General features: G+C 49.6%; 1 protein-coding gene and 1 long non-coding RNA gene across 3 annotated transcripts; one reads left to right on the forward strand and one right to left on the reverse strand.

The window, feature by feature from the left end:
- Positions 1 to 1,443: 1,443 nt before the first annotated feature.
- Positions 1,444 to 14,345, reverse strand: Proc (protein C, inactivator of coagulation factors Va and VIIIa). 2 transcript variants are annotated; one of them, XM_029562296.1, is made up of 9 exons: positions 14,238 to 14,345; positions 11,792 to 11,882; positions 9,847 to 10,010; positions 9,024 to 9,048; positions 8,770 to 8,907; positions 8,529 to 8,663; positions 4,417 to 4,562; positions 3,483 to 3,600; positions 1,444 to 2,129 (listed from the first exon to the last, which is right to left on the reverse strand). In XM_029562296.1, the coding sequence occupies exons 2-9, from the start codon at positions 11,859 to 11,861 to the stop codon at positions 1,540 to 1,542; spliced, it is 1,386 nt and encodes a 461-aa protein (XP_029418156.1). In that variant the 5' UTR covers positions 11,862 to 11,882; positions 14,238 to 14,345; the 3' UTR covers positions 1,444 to 1,539. The 2 variants fall into 2 exon arrangements, with proteins under 2 accessions (XP_029418156.1, XP_017653001.1); XM_017797512.2 differs by having other exon boundaries at positions 11,792 to 11,878; positions 14,238 to 14,341.
- Positions 14,346 to 15,904: 1,559 nt separating this feature from the next.
- Positions 15,905 to 17,146, forward strand: LOC115069936. Its single transcript, XR_003849170.1, has 2 exons — positions 15,905 to 15,955; positions 16,598 to 17,146. It is a non-coding gene; the product is annotated as an uncharacterized LOC115069936 (long non-coding RNA).
- The last annotated feature ends 77 nt before the right edge of the window (positions 17,147 to 17,223 follow it).

The following is a 17,223-nucleotide window of genomic DNA, read 5'->3' on the forward strand; positions in this document are numbered from 1 at the left end:
AGTCTGTGTTACTTCACTTAGTATAACAGTTTCTAGGTCCATCCATTTACCTGCAAATTTCATTATTTCATCTTTCTTCACTGCTGAATAGAACTCCATTGTGTAAATATACCACATTTTTGTTAACCACTTGTCAGTTGAGGGGCACTTAGGTTGCTTCCATCTCTTAGCTATTGTGAAAAGAGCAGCAACAAACATGGTTCTACAAGTGTCTCTACAATAGGATGCATCCTTTGGGTATATGCCAAGGAGTGGTATAACCGGGTCATATGGTAGGTTCATTTTTAGATTTGTAAGAGTTCTCCACACTGTTTTCCATAGGAGGTTGCACGAGTTTGTAATCCCACCAGCAGTGAATGAGCATTCCCATTTTCTCCACATCCTCGCCAGCATTTGGTATTATTTGTTCTCTTGATCCTAGCCAGTCTGACTGGGGTAAAATGATACCTTAGGGTGGTGGTTTTAATTTGCATTTCCCTAATTACAAATTATGTTGAACACTTTTTGAGATGTTTCTTAGCCATCTTTATTTCTTTGAAACTCTCTGTTTAGATCTTTAGACCATCTTTTAACTGGGTCATTTGATTTCTTGATTCTTTGTTTTTTGAGTTCTTTATATATTCTGGATGGATGTTAAACCTCTGTCAGATGTGTCACTAGTGAAGACTTTTTTTCCATTCTGTGGATTTTCTCTTCACTTTTTTGATTGTTTCTTTTGCTGTGTAGCTTTTTAGTTTAATGAGGTCCCACTTGTTGATTGCTGACCTTAATTCCTGAGCAACTTTTGTCCGATTTAGAAAATCCTTTCCTATACCTATATCTTGTAAGCTGATGCCCTCTTCTGTCCCCAACTAGCATTGCATGACACATGTGCCCTTACATGCATGCAGGCAATACACATACACATAAAAAAAGGAGGCTAGTACCTGAAGTTGTCTTTTGACCGCCACACATGAGCACATGCATGCACACATGTGCACACATGAACATGCACTCACACATGCACACAAGCACACACAAAAAACTAAACAAAAACCACCTGCCCCCAGGAACAATAAGCTGAGTTTTGTAGTGGGTCTTTGGTTTGAGCCTTGGCCCTGCCATGTGGACCTTCTGAGCCTCACCTGCCTGTACCACAGGCCACTGTCAAGTCAGTTGACCTTTGACTTTCCAACCTGTGACTTGCAGGAACTCTTTCCAAGACTTTGAGAAAGGTGCTAGCAACCTCATAATTACATTTTTATTCCTGTCTGTAAAGCAGTCACCCCCCAAGCCTCAGATTCCACAGAACTTGGCCCTGTTCCCCCACAGAACTGCTTTGAGAGTTAAGCAGGATTCTGTTCATAAGATTCTTTGTGTAAAGTAGATGCTCAATAAATGCTAGTTCTCTCCAGAACAGCCCATAAAAAGGATGGAAGAAGGATAGATAGGAGCTCAGGCAGGTGTGTTTGTTGCATGCCCCTTTAATATCTTGGCACGCAAAAGCCCAGGCCCACTCCAAGAGTGGCCCCTGGGGTCCAGAGACAGCAATGAGAGGTGCTAAAGCTCCTGACTCTTGAGGGAGGCATCCTTATCCCTGATGTAGCTCTGGATCCAGTCGAGGTAGTTGTTGACTTTAGTGTAGACACCATAGTTGTTGAGGTGCCCACAGCCCTCACCCCAACTCACTAGGCCCACTAGGAACCAAGTGCCACGGAAGAAGGCCACCATGGGCCCCCCACTGTCACCATCACAGGCATCCCTTGGGTCGCCAATGATGCCTGCGCACAGCATGTTCTCTGAGACCACATTGCTCATGACCTGCATGCACTCGTTGCGTGGGGCCACGGGAATTCGGATGAAGGTGAGGATGAAGGTGCGGTTCCTCTTGCCATCTTTGTTTCTGTCGCTGTGATAGCCCCAGCCTGTCACCACCGTCTCCTGGCCAACCTGGGTGAGCTCCCTCTCCGCCAGGCCATTGTCTGGCAGGCAGATGGGCACAATGGTTTTGGAAAGGGTAGCTGGCCTGGACAGGCGCAGCAGTGCAATGTCGTTGTCACTGGTGCTCCGACTGTAGTTTGGGTGAACAAGGACTTCCTTGATGTCCAGGTCCAACTCCCACTTGTCCCTACGCCGCAGGTCATATTCACCTGCAGGGACGAGGGCACTGTCAGAGTGGGCTGGGGGAGCCCACAGCACTGCCTTGCTTCTGATGTTCTGCCTGTATGAGGATCTGAAACTGATCCCTGTGTGTCCCAGGCACTGGTGCAGGGCCACCTGTTTGTGCCTCAGATCCTCATTAAGGGTGGCTTTTCCTGCCAGAAGTGTGGAGTGGATGGGCCAGTGGGCACCAATCCTAAAGGGGCAGAAGGCTGCTCTGCATTCAGAACTCACAGACTGAGCAGCAAGATCAAGAAAACAAAACAGCTGGGAAGCCAGAAGTACCTACAAACCCAGGACCCAGAGCAGAGCCACAAAGGACGGGAACCAGGAACAACTAGAGAGACAAACAGGAGGGCATCAAGACCCAAAGGGGAGGGCCAACAAAACCCAGGTGCTGCTAGCAAGAATGATCTGGACAACAGGGAGAGACAGGCCCTCTTGGCCAGGTGATGGCTCTGGGAAGCAGAGTCAGAGTCCCACACAAGCCCCAGGGGCCACAGCTCATTGCCTGTACTGAAGGTAGCTGTATGGTGTGTCAATTTTGTCGTTCTCTACACACCTTCCCTTTTTCAATGCATTTATGTGTCCATGTTCATGGGGGATGTATATGTGTGTAGCTGCATGTGCATGTGGAGGCCAGAGGTCAATGCTGGGTGTCTTTCTTGATCACTTACCACCCTATATTTTGAGGCAGAATCTCTCACTGAACTTGGGGCTCACAGATTCAGCTAGACTGACTGACCAGCAAGCCCCAGAGCTCCTCTTGTCTGCCTTCCCAGTACAGGGATTACAGCTCTCCACTCCCATGCTTGGCTTTTATGTGGGTGATGGGGATTTGACTCAAATCCTCACATTACCATCTAAGCCATTTCCCAGCTCCCCCTTTGCTTTATGTGTAGAGTCTACTAAAAGCCACTTCAGAAATTGTCAGAGTAGGGCCTAGGCTTGGGGACCCGTAGACTCTTAGGGAGCAACTAGCAAGGCCAGCCACTGCTGCACAGCTCCACCCTGTCTGTCTATATGAGGCTCACACAGTTTCATGGGTCTTCCTGTGGCAGAGTGCTGAGGCCCCCACACAGCAGTGGGAGCAAGGCCTGGATGTGCACCTCCCCTCACACACACACACATGGGCCTAGATCTGAAGTGGCACCAGAGAATCCCCTAGCTGCCTGAGGTTATAGTGTGAGCAGGGTGCTGGCACAGAGGCCCCTTCCCCCTAAGTATTTTCTGTGGAGTGCAAGTGCCTAAGTGCCAGGATCCTTCAACCTTGGGCAGCGTGCCTGCTTCCCCTGTTCTACCCCAGGCCTCTGGCAGCTGTTCCTCCTTGGTGTAACCCTCACCGAGCCTCACGGTGAGCTTCTTAGTGTTCTCCATGCAGTGGGCCGCCGTCAGCACCCAGGAAGAGTGGATGAGCACCCCTCCACAGGCCAGCTTCTTCTTGGAGTCCAGAAGGATCGCCTGGAGATGACATCACAGGACTGCCGCTGACAACTCCCAGTGCTGTGCCCCTAGGTCTTATGTGCCCCCAAGCAGTTTCAAGCACTTCCTTGGGTTCCTGGTTCCTGAGTCCACTGGCATACATAGACTTAAGGTTATTTTCTGGTGTTTTCTATTTGTCACATTGTCCAGTGTTGGCCTGTGTCAGAGCAGCTCTTTGACATGGCCCATGCTGTTCCTGCAGTCAGTCACACCAGCATCAGAAAGCTCCCCTGCTGGGGCTTGGGTCAGGCCTCACATCTTCTGGGAAGCCTTTGTGTTACCCAGGATGCTTGAGGCATCCGCCTTAGACCTCTTTCAGTCCCTGTTCTAATGGCCATCCTGACTCTCACCAGTTGCCTACTGAATCTCAGAGTCTCTGCACTCACCAAGCGCTCACCACACCTGTTAATTACCTGTACTCCCCCACCCCAGAGCCTGGTAAAGAGGAGAAACTAGTGTTACTGCCTATATTGAGGCTGGAGATGCTCAATTTCAGTGCTTTCTTCTAGCCCTTTCCTATGCAAGAACTCTCTCCATGAGCAGGGTCTCTGCCCCAATCCCCACCCTCACAGCTCTGTCTCTCCATCTCTTCCTAAACCTCAGAACTCTGCCTCCTGCATGCTCCCATCCATACCTAAACCCCTTCCATCAAGTAACCTGCCAACCCCTGAATTTGCCCACCCTTACCTGACCAGCCCCCACCCATCCCTCCAAGCAGCAGTACTTCCCTCCCCATTTCTTCATCAGAGCAGGGGTTGCTAGTAAGAGTATAGGAAGCCCTGACCTCCTTCTTACCTGCCAGGGGCTGTCTCCCTGTTTGGTCAGCGTTCCGTTGATGATCCTAGGACCTAGTTCTAGTTCATCCTCTGGGTCTGTGTCCCGTTTGACATTCTTGCGCTTCTTCTCTATCCACCTCCCCAACCTCCCACATGGAAAATTCACTGAAAACAAGAAGGAGGTGGTAAGGTAACTGCCAGGCAAGACTCCTGAAGCTGTCCTCTTACCTTGGCCTTTCTCCTGATGGTAGGCTAGGTTGCCACACAAGAGGAATCAAGAAGTGCTGCTTAGGACACTCAGTATTAGCTGGGATGGCTCTGATCAGTCAGGCAACAAATAGTGTCATCTACTGGCAAGGCTCAGTCCAAGCAGCATCAGTACCTAAGGGCCCTGAACAGGTGGCTAAAGGTCTCCAGATTCTTTATACCCCAGGGCTATGGAAGATCATCTCCAAGGTGATCTTTTGTCAAGATCTTCTGCCAAGATCCTAATGGAAATAAGAAATGATGTGGACAAGGCTGGGATATAGCTTAGTTGGTAGAGTGCTTGCCTAACATGCATAATGCCTTGGGTTTGATCCCCAGCATTGCATTCAGCTGGCATAATGAGACACATCTGTAATTGTAGCACTTGAGAGGGAGAGGCAGGAGAATCTGAAGTTCAAGATCGTCCCAGGCTATATAGTGATTTTGAGTCCACTCTGGGCTACATGAGACCCAGAGCGAGAGCGAGAGCGAGAGCGAGAGCGAGAGCGAGAGCGAGAGAGAGAGAGAGAGAGAGAGAGAGAGAGAGAGAGAGAGAGAAGGGCATTCTTGTGTGTGTGCGTGTGTGTGCTGGTGCACATGCATGTAGAAGCCAGAGATCAATGTTGAGTGTCTGTCTTAATTATTTCTCCACCTTTATTTTGAGACAGAGTCTCTCACTGAACCAGGAACTCACCAGTTGGCCAGACTGGCTGGGTAGTGAATCCTACTGCCTCCATTCTCCCCCTTAGCACACTGGGGTTACAGGCACACATAACCGCACCTGGCTTTTTATGTGGGGCCTGGGAATCCAAACTCGGTCCTTGTGCTTTCACAGTAAGCTCTTTACCAACTGAGCCGTCTCCCCAACCCCAAAGATGTGCATTCTTGGAAAGCATCACTGCGAGGCCTCTCTTATTACAGCAGAGGGTATGACATGGAGAACCAGGGGCTGGATGGCCTGCAGGGTCTGCTCCTATAGGCTTTGAATACTAGGTTGGGAGATCTAGACTGGTGGAGCAGTAGGACACCATCATCATGGGAAGCAAAGAATGACAGAATGGATAGGAGACAGTAGCAACAAAATGTCAAAAGCTGGCTAGCAGGTAGACTTGGTGTCTGACTTTGCAAACTGAGAAGCAAAAGTCTCTACCAATACCAGAGTGCCCAGAAACTGAGATTGCATACAACCCCTCAGCAGGCTTCTGGACCCCCCCCCGCCCCCAGGGCTAGGTGCAGTATTGATATAACTGCACACTGGGCATGACAAGGGCTGACACAAGACACTTAAGAGAGCCATCCTTGTGGCTTGACTCCCTCTGTCTCCCCTACAAAGGTCCATCCCTGAGGAAGGTTAAGCAGAGGTTGTGATGTGGAGATTCCAGGCAACTCTTCAGTAAAGTTTGGATAGGGAGCTGAAAAGATGACACAGTGATTAGGAGCACTGGCTGCTCTTACAGAGGACCTGGGAACTCTTGCAGAGTTCCCAGCACCCACATGGTGACTAATAATTGTCCATTAACTTCAGTTCCAGGGGATCCTATGTCCTCTTCTGATCTCCTTCTGGTATTGCATGACACAGGTGCCCTTATATGCATGCAGGCAATACACTCATACACATAAAATTAAAACTTGAAATTATGGGGCTGGAGAGATGGCTCAGCAGTTAAGAACACTGGTTGTTCTTGCAGAAGACCAAGGTTTGAATCCCAGAACCCACATGGCAGCTAACAACTGTCCTAACTCCAGTTCCAGGGGATCTCACAGCCTCTCTGTCCTCTGCCTCTCTGTCCTCTGCAAGCATTGCATGACACAGGTGCACTTATCTGCATGCAAGCAATACATGCATATACATTAAAAAAAACTTGAAATTATTAAAAAAGAATGGCGTAGTTGGAAGTCCAGAGAATCATGCAAGGTCTGTGGGCTGTAGAGATGCCAGCTCTTCTGCCTACCCTGCTCTGAGGGGCTTGCAGGTAATTAAAAGCATTCTCTAGCCTTGCAGGTACCCTTCTCAACACCCACCTAGATGGAGAGGCCTAAGGAGTTGCAGAACCAAAGTTTCTGTTGATGCCCCTGGCCTTCTGATGCCCTTCAGGAAAGCCCACAACCAGACAATCCCATCGGGGACTTCCTTGCAACTTCTTGTGAATCTATTATCAGATCAAATTCAAAATAGAAAGCTAAAAAGTATGTTTCTGACACCAGGTGTGGTGGTGCATGCCTTTAATCCCAGCACTCATGAGGCAGAGGCAGAGGCAGGCCAATCTCTGTGAGAGGGAGGCCAGCCTGGCCCACATAGTGAGTTCTCGGCTAGTTGGGCTACAGGGAGACCTGTCTCAAAAATTTTTTCAAAAATGTGTTTCTGTATAAAGACTAGAAGATCAAGCTATAAATAGTTACCTGAAAGACTACAAAGTCAAGGCTGGGGAGCTTAGGTGACAGAGTGCTTGCCTTGTATGCACAAAGCCCTGGGTTCCATCCTCAACACTGAATAAAATCAGGGTTAGTGCATGCCTGTAATCCCAGCACTTGGAAAATAGAGGCAAGGAGGGTCAGAAAATCAAAGTCATCCTCATTACAAAATGAGTTCAAGGTCAGCCTGGAATACATGAAACCCTGTTTTTTAAAAAAGTCAGAGACTGAAAAGACATGACTGTTATAAGAGATGTAGAAAGAGGCAGCAAAGAGACAAGGGAGATTGTCAAAGAAATAGCCTTAAAATGTTCGAAGAGCCAGGCCTGGTGGCCCAGACCTGTCCTGTAATCCCAGCTAGTTGGGAGGCTGAGGCAGAAGAATGGCAAGTTTAAGACTTGTCTGAACTACAGAGTGAATTCAAGGTCAGCCTGAGTGACTTAGTGAAACCTTGCTTCAAAAAGAAAAGAGAGTGGATAAGAGATGACAGAGAGACAGCTGGGACTGTCTAGTCCCAGTATAGCTCAGGGTAGAACACCTGCCTAATATATTCCAAGACCTAGGTTCAATCCCTAGTACTTCAAAAAAAGAAAATGTCCCTAGACACAGAAGATTAATTTTCTCATCAAAAGGGTTCATCAATAGGGCTAGAGAGATGACTTAGAGGTTAAGTGCTCTGGCTGCTCTTGCAGAGGACCCAGGTTTAATTCCTAGCCACCTACATGGTGGCTAAAATCCGCCTGTTACTCCAGTTCCACAGGAATCCAACACCCTCTTCTGACCTCCACCAGCATTGCAGGACTGGGTACATTTATATACATGCAGGCAAAACACTCATATACATAAAATAATAAAATATTTTTTAAAAAGGGTCTATCAAGGGTATTGTATAAGGAAAAAAAGACCTATGCCTGGGAAAACATGCTGAACTCTATCATACAAGTTGTAAATCCCTGGCTTCTTAAACTAAGTCCCCAACTACTTTGTCCAAATAAAAAATTCAAGGAAAAGCTAAAATCTAAAAGGAAGGTAGAACCAGGGTTCTGCTCTGAAGCAACATATCCAGAAGTGTAGATGGGGGAAGTGTAGCCTTTGTGTGTGTATTTGTGTGTGTGTGTGCATGTGTGTGTGTGTGTGTGTGTGTGTGTGTGTAGAGAGAGAGAGACAGAGACAGAGAGACAGAGAGACAGAGAAAGACAGAGAGAGAGAGAGAGAGAGAGAGAGAGCTGTGCTCCTGTACTCCAGTATGTCCCCAAGGTGAGCAGGGGCAGGGGCACTTGGAGTAAGGCAAGCAAGCAAGGGAAAAAGCAAGAAGCAGGGCCTGAGCTGACCACTTAAGGAGTGGGAAGGCACGTCCACTTGTCTTGGGTCCCTAAGATGTTCTTGCTCCCCAGGAGTTCCCTGACTCCCCTTCCAGCCGATGTGGGGATCCCTGAACCCAGGGATGCTCATGGAAGGTCAGCCTTGGCTTACCTGTGGACTTGCATTGCATGTGGTCATCCGCCAGCTTGTAGCCTGGGGCACAGCTGCAGCGCCGACCTCCGTCATCCTCCAGGCAGTAGTGTGAGCAGCCACCATTGTCAACCCGGCAGTCGAGGAAGCCACGCTCTGCACAGAACAGGGGAGCCGGGCAGCCCAAAGTGGCCCTGAACGCCCCGCCCTCCTCCCCTACCTATGCTGACTGGGCCTGGCTGCCCACCAGGCGTCCCCTCACCATGCTGGCAGAATTTGCCCTCCCAGCCCTCGTCGCAGCTGCAGCTGAAGCTACCCAGGCCATCAATGCACTTGCCATGTCCACAACAAGGGCTGTCGCATTGGTGGTCCAAGGGCGGGGCTTTGCACTGGTCACCATCTGTGAAACACAGTGGGATGGGACAGTGGAGGACATGGGACTTCTAGCTCCCTCTTCTCACCTCCAGTGATCTGAGCAAGCACAGCTTCCCAGTCAGGAGTCTAGACTGCACTCACCGAAGTATGTGGTCCAAAAGGCCAGCTGTGGAGGGAGAGGGCACAGTCAGGAGCCAAAGGAAGCCCACAGGACACCTTTTCCTCCTAGGTATGTCCTGTCCCAGGAAAGCCAGTGAGCAGTGAGTGTGAAGGGCTTCCAGATAAACAAGGGTCAAGCCTGATTGTCACCATTGTGCTCTTTGCACCCCCCACCATCCCTCCCTATACACCTGGATCTCTGCCCCCAGAGCATCTACTCCCACAGTGCCATCCACAGCCACCCAAAGGACTTAAGTTCCCCGACTGGCTGCTCTGAGTTCTTCCAGTTCCATCCTCCTCCTCCTGGGTTTGGGGGACCCCTCACCATCAAGACTTTCTTTATCTAAGCCAGTATCCTCAGAACCCCTGACACATGACTTGCTAGGTCCTAGCTGACTAAGACCCAGAGTACCCTATGAGGACAGGCATCAGAGTCTTGGTCACATACCCTGACCATAATGTACAGGGCAAAGTGGAAACAAGGAGACAGGAAAGGAGAGACAGAAAGGCTAGGCAGTGGTGGTCAGTGACCACTGAGGACTCACTGAACTTCCCACAGAGGGGCTGGAAGCCCAGCCAAGATGCCCAGACTCTCTTCCCTGAGCTCATTTTCAGAGTCCTGCTTCTTATAGTTTCCTGTGCCCTGACCAACCCTTAAATAAGGCCAGCTCCCATACTACCCAACCAACTCATCCAACTTCAAAAACCTCTCTGACAGAGGTCATGCTTGCCTGCTCCTCTATGCCTCAGCCAGCCCCCAGCCCACCCCGAGCCTCACCCTCTGGACCCAGTATGGTGGCCTTACAGTGTCATCCACATTTTGAAAAATCTCCTGGGCCTCCTCAAAGTCACAGATCTCCTCCATGCACTCCCGCTCCAGGCTGCCTGGCCGCAGTTCCTCCAGGAAGCTGTTGGCTCGTTTGATACGCAGTACCTGGTGGGCTTGCTTACTGCTGGAGAACACTAGATCTGGTTTGGGAAGGCGGGGGGGGGGTGTCACTGTGGTAGAGGGACCCAAGAGGGGTCAAGCCATGAGGAGTCTAAGGAAGCCCAGCAGGAGTGGGCCTAGAAAGAGCTTGTCTTAGTCCCTCAAGGCTTATTATAAGTCCTGAGAAGGATGTGCCCTGCTCTTCTGCTCAGTCCCCAGGAACCTCCTGGGAGGACAAGAGTCTTGACCTTTCAAAGCATGGGCTCTGAGACAAACAGACCTCCTTTTGAACCCCAATCTGACTTTTAAGATTGCATTTATAGTTTGCACATGTGTGCAACCATGTGGACATGCGAGTGCCACAGAGACATGGAGGGCTTCAGAGAACTATTTGTGGATGTTTGTTCTCTCCTTCCACCTTGTGGGTGCTGGGGATAATCAGGTGGTCAGGCTTGCCAGCGGGCACCTAATAAGCCATCTCACCTGCCCCAGAACCTGACTTCTGTCTTCATGCCTCTCAGCTTCAGTCTAATCATCCCAAAGTGGGCACAGGCGTGTCCAACTTCTTGATACTGTGACATTGTCATTTACAATGTTCCACAAGAACTGTGTGATTGAGTTACAAAAAAAAAAAATTCCAAAAAGAAATTATGTTTTTAAATCTTAATTAAAGTTTACAATTTTGTGTTGGGCCACATTCATAGCTGTCTTGAGGTACATGCAGCCCAAGACACATCTAGAACATTTGATAGGGTGCTTGGCACAGAACTAAGCACTCAGTGACAATGCCAGATGTCCCTGTTGCTGCTAAGACTTCAAAGTTACGGGCTAGAGAGATGGTACCCAGCACCCTCCTATAACTCTGGCTCCCAAGGATCCAATGCCATTTTCTGGCCTCCATAGCTACCCCCACACATGTAATACACACACAGACACTACATAAATACAAGTAAATTTTGATTTTAAAAAAAGACTGCAAAGTTATATGTTCAAGAAAACAGACTTATGTAACCTTATATAATACTAAATAGTAATGAAAGAATAAGATTGCTAAGTGAAATCCACCTTACTCCTCCCAGCATAGCTGAGTGAGCCCTTCTTGTTTGTTCCTTGATTCCCACCCTCCTCCATCAAACAGTCCCCATCTCTTCCCATTCAATGGGAACATCTGGAGGACAGAGACCTGTCACCCAGTGTGTGCCACCAAGTGTCTGCTGGGCTCTGAGAGATGCGTCTTGAGTAGGACAGCTAGGAGAGAGGGACCTAGTCAGAGACATCCAAGAGGGGCTGCAGGGATAGGCACACAGGCTTAAGCTGAGGTGGAGATAGAAAGCAGGTGTGGGTGGGGCTGGCTGGAAAAGGGCTTAGCAGACAGATAAGCCACTCAAGGCACAAGTTCAAGAAAGCCTAAGTGGCTCTGGAATGATCCATTTGTCCCTGCACCTCCCAGAGGACAATGGCTGCCTCCTGTTTGCTGTGAGGCCTGAGGGCAGGACAGGAGAATGCAGATTTCCATTTTAGGAGCCACATAGGGTAGGGGGTGGCTAGAGGCCTGAGTCTGGTGCTTCCTCCACTGGGAGAGAGTGGGTAGAGCAAGAAGGTTCAGGGGACTCTCTGACCCACCCAAACCCATCACCTGTATCTGCCCTCTCAGCCTTTGGGTTGTTTCCCAGCTGCTGGCCTGCCTGGGCTTGCCAGCCAATTCGACGTCTGGTCTGCAATTTACTGAGGCTCAGAGGAAATGAGGGAAGGTATGAAGGCCAGGGAAGGCCCCTGGAGGCCCCACTCCAAGAGTCCTTCGATGGGACAGGGATAGGCTTACCAGAAGGGGCTGGTGTGCCAGGAATTCCCCAGGTGGTCATGAACAGCAGGAAGCTTGTGAGATGCCACATCCTGGAGCTGCTGACACCTGTCTGAGGAAAACTTCTAAGTTCCTGGGACACCACTGCTGCTCTCCATCCCAAGAGTAGAATGAAGCAGCCATCCCTAGGCTGGGGAGAGCTCAGTAGATAAAAGCACCTGTCATGCAAGCTGGGGGTGGGGGTGGGGGCGGGATTTAAGTTTGATCCCCAGAACCTGTGTAAGGAAAAATAGCCAGGGGCTAGAGATATGGCTCAGCAGATAAGAATACTGACTGGTCTTGCAGAAGACCAGGATTCAATTCCCAGCACCCACATAACAGCTAACAACCATCTATACCTCCAATTCCAGGGGATTTGACACCCTCTTCTGTCCTCCAAACGCATTGCACGACATGGGTGTACTTATACACATTCAGGTAGCACACTCATATACATAAAATAAAAATAATAAATTTTTAAAAATTTTTAAAAAGAAAGAAAAACAGCCAGGTGTGGTGGCATGTACTTCTAATCCCAGTTCAGGGGAAGTGGAGACAAAGTGATCCCAGAGGCTTGATGGCCAGCCAGGCTACTTGATGACTTCCAGGCCAGCGAGAGACTTTGTCTCAAAAAACAAGGTGGATAGCTCTTGTAGAAAATACTGGAGATTGATTTCTGGCCTCTACATGCATACACAGACACATGTACCTGCATACACAAAAAAGCAAGGAAGGAAGGAAGGGAGAAGGGGGGGGAGGGAGGGAGGAAGGGGGGGAGAGGGAGGGCCGTCCCTGTGGGGTCATTGCCAGTGAGAAAACTGAGGCAACTGGGCCTTAGAGTTAAGCAAAGAGGTCACAGAGTTCCCATAAAGGGCAAAGGGGGCTTGGCTCAGAAGGGCCCAATGCAGAAATGAGAAGTGCAGGGGTGTTTGCACCCTCCTCCCTTCCTTCTTTTTCTGGTGACAGTCGTGGGGTGATGATGGTTGTGCCTTTGCTGGCTTCATAGCTGGGCTGAGAACACTAGCAAGCTTCAGTTGGACACTGAGGTGTCTTTGAAACAATGTGCACACCACTTAGGACAAGTCATGAAGCCAGACAGCCTGGAGCAAATTCTCCCACTTACCAGAGAACAGTGTTGGCCAAGATGCTTAACTTGTTTCATGCCTCAGTTTCCTCTTTTGTAAATAAATATAATAGCTTTATATCTGCCATAAATAGTTATTAAAAAATAAATGGTAGTCCACATAAAACTCTCTTATGAGAGTGTGGGTACATGAAGGTGCATGTAACATGTGTGCGTGCCTATGAAGGCCTGAGGAAAGTACTGGCTGTTCTTCCTCAGACACTCTCCACCTTATTTTTTGAGACACGTTCTCTCAATGGTCTGGAACTTACCAAGTAGGAAAGACTGACTGGACAGAAAGCCCCAGGGATCAGCCTGGTCCCACTCCCTAGCACTGGGATTACAAGTAAGTGTCACCATACCCAGCTTTTTTTTTTTTTTTTTTTTAACATGTGTTTTGGGGATCAACAAACTCAAGTCCTCATGCTTTGCAAGGCAAGCACTCTATCAACTGTACCATCTTCCCAACTCCACACATAAAGCTGTTAAACAAGTGTTGGGGATGAAGGGTGCAGCTCAGTAGTATAGAAATGCTTAGCATGCATAAGGCTCTGGGTTCAATCCCCAACATCAGAACAAACACACATACATACACACACACACACACACACACTCACACAAGAGTTTACACACAGCAAACACTCATCTGTCACCACTTTCTAGTACTGTCTCAGTGACGCTCACAGCCACCCAAGAGATAGGCATAATGTTATCACCTTCATTTCATGAAAGAGAGTTCAGAGGCCCAGAGGGGGTAAGCAGCTTATTAAAAACCTACAACCAGGAGGGGGGCAGAGCTTGGACTTAAGGTTAAGTCTTTATGGTCCTAGTTCTGGAGCCTTAACCTTTGCCTTGAACCAAGGGTAACCTTCAAGGTCTTTACTACCCTGAAGACCAGGCAGGCCGGCAGGGCTGCCCTCACCAGCTGCACAGCCCCTCCTGGCCTCACTTTCTTCCTCTGTTGACTTCCTCAGTCATGTGTCCCACCTTAGAGGAGGGGGTGGAGGTGGGCAGTGGGGGTTATTCGAGCCAAGCTACCTCTGCGGATGGCCCAGGGCCCTGGAGAACTCCTAGTCTGACCCACAATTTAGTGAGATGGAGACATTTGGCATGAAGGTGCCTTGAACTATGGGAACGCCAGCCCATGCCATGGCCTAGGCAGAAGCAGGGCCTCCTTTCCCTTGACCCAAGTTCTGGATAGACTGGAGAACCCTCACTCAAGGATCCCACCTTCCTCATAGTTCATCTCTCCTCCCCATCCCTCCTTCCACACCCCTTCACAGTCCTTCCCTGAGGGGGACTTACAGGGGTGGGCTGTGGAGAAACTGCAAGTTCGCCCTCATGCCGCCATGTCAGCCTGGAAGTCGGGTTAATCCATAACCACAAATATTTGCTTGGCTCTCACTGCTGAGCCTCCCTCTTCCAGACAAACAAACAAGGAGTGCTGGTATGCCTGATCCCAGCTCTGAAAGGCTCCATTTGCCCAATGAGCTTCCTATGAAGAAAACTGTCCAACAGGGAGGGAGGGCTGAGCATGTCCAAACTGCCTGGCTTCTCATTTTAGCCTCATAGTGACAGGCAGAGAGAAGGGTTTTGGCCCTGTCTTACAGATGGGGACTTGGCTAACACAATGAGTAAAAAGTCCATATTTCATCAAACCTAGGATGCCATAGATGTATTTATCTATGTGCCACTATAAAGTAATAAAACACTGTCAATTACACAGTGACTTCTTTTTAAAATATTTTTAAAATTGTGTGTATGTATATGTCTATGTGTATGCATATGCGTATGTCTGGGGCGGGTACGTGCACGAGAGTAGGCCAGAAGAGGGCATTGGATCCATTACAGACCATTGTGAGCCACTGGGCATGACTGTTAGAACTAAACTCTGGTCTTCTGCAAGAGCGGTATATGCTCTTAACCACTGAGCCATCTTTTCAGCCTTATCCTGACTTCTACCCTTAGTTTCAGGTACTGGGTAGACCCTCAACTGCCTGGGTAACTCTATAACTACTACAGCCTGGTGGGAATGAGGGTGTTCTAAAGAGAGTCATGCATCCCTCATTTTGGCTATCAGACTATTTAAACAACAGACCCTCAAGACATTATGATTTCTTCAGGAATCTCTTTCCGAGAGAAGGAAAAGGCTGAAGCCTAGGACAGACAGAGGGGGAGTTTGTCTCCCAAGAGGAGATTTGAACAGTTCTCCTAGAAGAGACTGGAGCCCAGACAATAATGGGTCAGTGATGAGCATGACCATGTCTTGACCAGAACTGCTAAATTATGCACACCTCCTGCCTTCTATTTAAACCTAAACTTCATGTCAGGACCCCAAAGATGGACTTGAGAGTCACGGGACTTCTTTGTTTCCCTTCCCAGTGTGGCCACACGGATCGAATCTCCTTACTCTGCTTTTCACTATTGTTAAATTGGCTTATTGAGGATGGGTGGTGGAACCTGGCTTGTTAGGGCAGTCAGAGCTCAGGCTCTGACCCAATTAACTCCCACAACAACCCCACCCAACTGCAGAGGTCTTATTATCCCCTCTGTTCGAAGGAGGGGGCACTTAAAAGTCTTGGGTTGCTTGTCCAAATTGACAGAGCTGGCGCGAGGCAGGCCTGAATTAGAATCAAGTCCTGGCCACTTTCTGAGCTAGCGGGAAAAAGACAGAAGTCTGGAAAGCCGCAGGAAATCCCCAGCCAAGATGTTTGGAAAAGAGAAAGGCAGACATGGCCTTTGCTAGGTCCTGCAGGCTATCGGCATTCTAAGTGCTTTTTTTCCTTGAACCTGGCTGTACCAGAGGCGCAGCTGTGTGGTCCCAGCCTTTAACGGCCTGGGAGACTTGACCTGGCTCTTCTTCAAAGTCCCCTGAAGAGGGGAAGTCACCTGACCCAGGGAGCCAATCGGGTTTTCTCTCCCCGCCCCCAGGAATAAGGCCTTAGCTCCCAGCTCAGCTGTGAGGGCTTGGTTCGGAAGTTTGAAGTCAGAGCGGCCCGGCGCCGTATTTGCCCCTACCCGAGGTGTGGAGGGCTCCCAGGACAGGCAGTGGGAAGGTACCCGGGTGGGTGAAGAAGAGGGCAGACGGAGGGGAGGCACTTAGAAATGAGCCTATGGGAAATGAGCAGGTAGCTATTTGCGAAGGGGCTGTGGCGGCTACCTAGAGAAGGGAGCCGCGTACCTGGCCACACTGGCAGAAGCATAGGGCCAAGTGCCAGACTACACTGGAGGCTTGTGCACCCTTGGGGAACTTTGAGGGTTTTTTTTTTTTTTTTAAAAAAAAAAAAAGCTTGCAGGCTGTTTTTGCTCTAGGTGCCGCCTTCCCACAAGCCTGCAGCTGCCCTCCTCCTGACCTACCAAGCACAAGGTGTTGCAGATGTCCGTTGGGCTCTGATTCCCTCCCGCACCTAACTCCCCTCCCCTTCCACCACTTTCCATCTAACACAAGCGGTCAGCTCCACGTTAACTAGCAGGGTTCACTGTCCCTAACCAGCACGGTGGACTCTGCCCAAGGTGGCCACGTCCAAACAACCCAGAAGTTGCAATACTGAAGGGACCATAGCTAGGGGAAGGGTTTGGGGAGTTCCTGCCCGCCTAGCAGGCTGCCTGTAGGAGGTCTCCGGGCTCCCCCTGTAGAGCTCCTCATGACTTCAGGCCTCCTTCAGCTCTGCACGATGGACTGTGTCATCCGCCACCCCCAGAGGGTTAAAGTGCCGGCCACCGTTGGTTCCGGAGTGATTCAACTAGCTCCTTGGAATCCAGGGTTCTGCATCCTCTCGCGGGCTTCCGGCAGATGGCGCTGCACCGCTGCTGTACAGGGCCTGGGCCTGGAGGTTAGCTGCTGAGCTGCCTCCTCTGGAGTCTCCCTTGCCTGGGGTGACTCTCACTTCACCACAGTTCAAGCTGACCCCAAATACTGCCGTGGGGATTAGGAGATGAATCCTTTGTGATTTCCGGAGTGGAGTACATGGAAAGAATAGGTGCTAAAGGTGTGTCGGGAGAAAGGAAAAGGAAAATGCTGGAAGGCAGTGGGAGATGGAGTGTTCTGAAACCTTCTGGTTGGGATCAGGCTTTCATGACAGTAAAGCTCAATATGGCTCCTTACCAACTGGATTTTTAACCTCCCTGTTTCCGCATCTGTAACATGGGGTCAATAAGAGTGTACACCTCAGGTGGTGGTTGAAATAGTCACATTAAATGTTTTCAGAGCTACACAGTGGGTCCCTCTCTCAAAAACAAAAACATTTAGAGTGTGTGTGTGTGTGTGTGTGTGTGTGTGTGTGTGTGTGTG

This window comes from Nannospalax galili, unplaced genomic scaffold (genome assembly GCF_000622305.1).
Source record: "Nannospalax galili isolate Female #2095 unplaced genomic scaffold, S.galili_v1.0 scaffold1615, whole genome shotgun sequence".
Classification (NCBI taxonomy): Eukaryota; Metazoa; Chordata; class Mammalia; order Rodentia; family Spalacidae; genus Nannospalax; species Nannospalax galili.

What these genes read in the sequence shown, in the direction of transcription:
- Proc (XM_029562296.1), bottom strand. Translation starts at nt 11,861, where the DNA reads ATGTGGCATCTCACAAGCTTCCTGCTGTTCATGACCACCTGGGGAATT. An exon ending in TGGCACACCAGCCCCTTCTG is followed by an intron (nt 10,011 to 11,791) that starts GTAAGCCTATCC and finishes TTCCCAAACCAG; the next exon opens with ATCTAGTGTTCTCCAGCAGT. An exon ending in AGGGAGACAGCCCCTGGCAG is followed by an intron (nt 3,601 to 4,416) that starts GTAAGAAGGAGG and finishes TGTCATCTCCAG; the next exon opens with GCGATCCTTCTGGACTCCAA.